Here is a 5,551-nt window from a genome sequence, read left to right as displayed (position 1 = left end):
GATCAAGAAGTCAAAACCCAAAATCAGTTTACATGGCAGCTATATCAAAACATGGACCGATTTGGCCCATTTACAATCCCTACAATAGACCTACACTACTTAAAAGTATTTGTGCAAAATTTCAAGCGCCTAGCTTTACTCCTTCGAAAGTTAGCGTGCTTTCGACAGACAGATGGACGGAAGGACATGACTAGATGGACTTAAAACGACATGACGATCAAGAATATATGTAATATATGGGGTCTCAGACGCATATTTCGAGGTGTTACAAACAGAATGACGAAATTAGTATACCCCCATCCTATGGTGGAGGGTGGGAGGGTTTTTTCTATTCTATTCTATTGAATGAAAAAATGCCAATTTTGAGGTACATATAGACTCGTTTAAGTGAACATATCTTATTAAAATTTCACTTAAAAAGCATCAACAATATGTCTACTTCAAAAAAAAAAAAAAAAACAAAAAAAATTAAGCAAGTTTTTTTAATAAAGGCTAATCAATAATTTTGTTCTTTTTTTTTGCCAAAAATACACTTTTTTCGTATTTTTTGATTTTCAAACTGTATAACTTTCAACTGAATAATCAGTTGTAGACACTTTATGCCGTTGTAAATTTTCTCACAAATCCAAATCATGCGATAAAATGAAAATCGAACCACAAATGCCTTCGTCATTTGCGAAATACTAAGCCATTTTTGGGCAAAATTTCAACAAATAACGATTTAAACTCGTATATCTCTGAAACCAGTTGAGATATTGTATACCTCAAGGAGACTTTTTTGTAGGGACCTTTTTTTCTGCAATTCGGACCACACATGAAGATTTGCCAGCCCGAACAGTTTTTCGAAATGCCAAGGTGACCAACTTAAGGGGCCTGCCAAGGGAAGCCCGGACCACCTAGGGTCCTTAACATGATCTCGATAGCACCTTAGCTTTACAAAGGGTTATCTCTATCCGTTCTCAAATGGCATATTTTTCACTAGTTTTTTTATCGATTTTCTCCCACTTTTAGTCGTAGCCCAAAGCAGAACCGGGTGAGATTCTAATTTTCTACAAAATATTTTGTACCCCACCATTAAAAACAAATAAAAACGTATAAATTCGCCTGTGTCGAACTTTGGATACCCACCACCATGGATAAATTAACCATCCTCTTTTATAACAACCATCCACTATCATTGTCATCATGTTGTGCAAACTAAGTCGGATGCGAACCATATTTGAGTAGGATATCGAAGGCCCTAACACAACTCACTGCCCCGAGTTATGACGACATCGGACAATAACTGCGCCTTTTACGGGCCCAAAACTTCAAATCGAGAGATCGGTCTATATGGCAGCTATATGCAAATCTGGACCGATCTGAGCCAAATTGCAGGAATATATCGAGGGACATAACACAACTCACTGTCCCGAGTTATGGCGACATCGGACAATAAATGCGCCTTTTACGGGCCCAAAACTTCAAATCGAGAGATCGGTCTATATGGCAGCTATATGCAAATCTGGACCGATCTGAGCCAAATTGCAGAAAGGTGTCGAGGGGCTTAAGGCAATTAATTCACTGTCTCAAATTTGGGCGAAATCGGACAATAAAAGAGTCTGTTATGGGCCCAAAACCTTAAATCGAGAGATCGGCCTATATGGCAGCTATATCCAAATCTGGACCGATCCGAGCCAAATTGCAGAAAGGTGTCGAGGGTCTTAAGGCATCTCACTGTCTCAAATTTCGGGGACATCGGACAATAAATATGCCTTTATTGGGCCCATAAACCATAAATCGAGGGATCGGTCTATATGGCAGCTCTATCCAGATCTGTACCGATCTGGGCCACATTGAAGAAGTATGAAGAAGGGCCTAGCGCAACTTACTTTCTCAAATTTCAGCTAAATTGGATAATAAATATGGCTTTTATGGGCCCCGGGACCTTAAATCGGCAAATCTGTCTATGTGGGGTCTATATCAAGATATAGTCCGATATAGCCCAACTTCGAACTTAAATGGCCTGTGGACACAAAAAGCATTTGTGCAAAATTTCAGCTCAATACCTAAATATTTAAGGACTGTTGTGTGATTTCAACGGACAGACGGACGGACATGATTAGATCGTCTTAGATTTTTACGACGATCAAGGATATATATATATATATATATCGGAAATGGATATTTCGATGTGTTGCCAGCGGAATGACAAAATGAATATATCCTTCGGTGGTGGGTATAAAAACTCATTCAAAGCACTTGACAAATGCGATCCATGGTGGTGGGTCCCGAAGTTTCGTACCGGCCGAACTTAGCACACTTTTATTAGTTTTATTTAAAAATCCTACTGGAGGGGGTGGAGTGGTGCGGGGGGAGGTTAGTGGTTGTCAGGAGTTGATGTATTTTGCTATCTTCTTCAGTTTTTCTTTCCACAACTAAGACATTTTGGGATATATATGGCAGTTTCGTGCAAATTATGTAGTTGACTCACGCGGGGGGGCTTTGAACCACGACGTATATAAAAATTTTTGAACCTGCGAAGGTTAATTAAGGACAACATTTTGGTCATAGACGAAAATTATCTAACACATAGATTGTACTTTTCAGCAGAAGATATAAGGTTCACTCCCTGACTCACTACTTATCGATAGTGTTTACCGGTGACTGAGATTGTGACGGGGCAGCTTACCAACTTCGATTACTGGCCAGGGACCTGCCTTAACAACGCCACCGTATGATCACTGCACTTTGGCACTTTGTTGCCTGATTATTTTAGACAACACACACTATGAATTTTGTTCCCAACCAATTCAAATGGGGTGCCTTTTATTTCCCAACAGCAGGGAGTTTGATACGATTTACGTTTGATGATGTACAAAAAGTTAATGTAGCACACGACTGTCTCTGTCCCTTCTGCTTGCCTTAATAAATTCTATACTGACCTTCATCAATTTTAAAGGTTCGCAAAAAGAGAGCGAGCAATAGAACCCACAAGTGTGGGATCTATATTCAACCGCCAAAGAGCGCAGTGAAAGAGAAACGAGACAAGTCCTAGTGGTGTTTAATGTAGGCCCCTGCCGCGTTGGCCTAATCCTGCAGGGCTCTTAACCCCGGGTGAATATAATGCGTCCACTAACGGCCCCACACATAGCCTAAGCTCTGCATGGGTACCAATTCGAGTTCACGTTGTCTGGACGTGTTCTCCCCCTTGGTTAGGGGTGGAGCACTATCTAAAACTCCTTCCGATCTATGGGTCACGGCACCCGGTTGCAATGCAACTCCACATCGAGCTTGCGCTCTACCCGCGATTTGGGAGAGAAACGAGACAAAATAAACTCAATTATGACGGGAGCAGAAGGGAACGAGCACAGCGGAATGTTCACACACTCGAGCACATATATATGTGTATAACAGCCAAACTATTTTGGCGTGTTGGTCCACCTTGGGCCCGCGGTGTGAACTGATAGCTTGTTCTTGGGCTACAGAGAACAACAACTTCAGATGTTACGTTCAGATTTTTCAACTTGGGTATTTGCTAGGTCCGTAAAGCGACAATAGTTGGATTGTCAGTTAACATGTCGAATTGGAGGCCACCGTAGCGCAAAGGTTAGCATGTCCGTCTATGACGCTGAACGCCTGGGTTCGAATCCTGGCGAGACCATCAGAAAAAATATTCAGCGGTGGTTTTCCCCTCCTAGTGCTGGCAACATTTGTGAGGTACTATGCCATATAAAACTTCTCTCCAAAGAGATGTCGCACTGCGGCACGCCGTTCGGACTCGGCTATAAAAAAAGGAGGCTCCTTATCATTGAGCCTAAAACTTGAATTGGACTGCACTCATTGATATGTAAGAAGTTTGCCCCTGTTCCTTAGTGGAATGTTCGTGGGCAAAATTTCGAATTGTACTAAAATAGTATGGAAAAATCTTCCGTGCTCTTAAGAAACAAATCGGAAGATCCCCGAATCAAGAAATGCTACACACATGCTTCAAATTTCCTATTGTAATCACAGTCATTTTATTCAAATTCATATTCTCTGATTTACTTCTTCAACAAAAGGGGAGCAGCAAAGGGAGTGGCTACTGGAGCGGCAGCTACAACTGGAGCAGCAGCATAGGCAGCAGGGAAGGCAGCTGAGTGGGCAATGTGATGGGCATTATAGCTGGAGGCATAGGGGGCAACATAGGAGGCATGTCCAACAACAGCAGCAGCAGCAGGAGCAGTGTAGGCCAAAGGAGCAGAGTAAGCCAAGGGTGCAGAGTAAGCCAAGGGAGCTGAGTAAGCACTGTAGGCCAGAGGAGCAACCACTCCGGGTTTGGCAGCAGCAACAGCCAAGAGAGCGAAGAAGCAAACAGCGATCTGAAATAACAAAGGACACTTTGGGTAATCACCAAAGGGATTTGTTTAGAAATCTTCAAAGAACTTACGAATTTGAACATTTTGTGTGGGTTGTTTTGTTGATTGACAATATAAAATTGATACCAATTGGCTAAGTGACTAAGTCTTTTATACTGAAAATTACCCAAAAGACCATATGCCTGATAATCAACATTACCAAAATGCATGGCACGTACACCAACGGTTGATGGAGTTTAGCAACAAACTCTTTTTGAATATGAACTACAAGAACAGAGACTACTGTAACATTTATTTTGTTACTTTTGAAGGGAAGGTCAATGCTGAGTAATAAATGGTTCCATTTAATTATGATTTAATTTAATTTGAGTGTTGCCTAGGTAAGTGATGACACACAGGGGCGTTATGATTGATGGTAAAAATTGTGTCGGAAAAAACATTTGGGAATTATCTTTGAGCAGAAATAGTCCCAAAAAGACTCCACATCCCGATTTTATGCTTGGAGTCCCTTGATGACCCGAAATGTATATTAGGATTTGGGGGCGACTCCAATACACACCACAGTCTATGGGTTAACATGGTTACAAAATAAGTCACTATTAAAACACATTTTGTCCAAGGACAAAAGTAATACCCAAACGTTGTACAACCGGTTCAGGGAATATGTTACAGATACAACACTTACGACGAACCGTGATTTCGTTAAAGTCTCAAATTGCAACGTCCCCAATGCCCTTTTCGAACAACTACAGGATAAGTTTTCAATTGAGCACTAAAAGGGAAGGAGTAAGACACACAGAAATAAGACAAAGGTCAACTGGGAGAATTTCAGGGAACCATTTCAAAAAAAACCTGGTTTTCACCGGTGGGGGGACGAGATGTCCTAACGGAACCAAGATACGGGAATCCGCAGTGGTTCTTGTTATGGAGTGCCTGAAAGAGGCCATTTAAAGACATATCTTGATTAGGTACAGCCTCATAAACCAACCAGCCATGGCAAATGGCAGAATTGAAAATACTTAGGAAGTAAAGCGGGAAGTCTTCTTATTAGAACAAGTAAGAGCGTGCTAAGTTCGGTCGGGCCATATCTTATATACCCTTCACCATGGATCGCATTTATCGAGTTCTTTAGGCGGTATCTCTTCATAGGCAAACAAAGGATAATGGATAAAAATTGCCATGCTATTGGAGCTATAAGAGGTTAAAGACCTATT

The 5,551-nt window shown here is 41.4% G+C and overlaps 1 protein-coding gene across 1 annotated transcript; it reads right to left on the bottom strand.

Annotated features, from left to right (window-relative positions):
• Positions 1-4,022: 4,022 nt before the first annotated feature.
• LOC106093868 (cuticle protein 16.5-like) lies at positions 4,023-4,465 on the bottom strand. The gene is made up of 2 exons (XM_013261032.2): positions 4,409-4,465; positions 4,023-4,340 (listed from the first exon to the last, which is right to left on the bottom strand). The coding sequence occupies exons 1-2, from the start codon at positions 4,418-4,420 to the stop codon at positions 4,023-4,025; spliced, it is 330 nt and encodes a 109-aa protein (XP_013116486.2). The 5' UTR covers positions 4,421-4,465.
• Positions 4,466-5,551: the final 1,086 nt, after the last annotated feature.

Source organism: Stomoxys calcitrans, chromosome 1 (assembly GCF_963082655.1).
Source record: "Stomoxys calcitrans chromosome 1, idStoCalc2.1, whole genome shotgun sequence".
Classification (NCBI taxonomy): Eukaryota; Metazoa; Arthropoda; class Insecta; order Diptera; family Muscidae; genus Stomoxys; species Stomoxys calcitrans.
The sequence above is the reverse complement of the archived record's forward strand: the minus strand, read 5'-3'. Positions and strand labels throughout refer to the sequence as shown.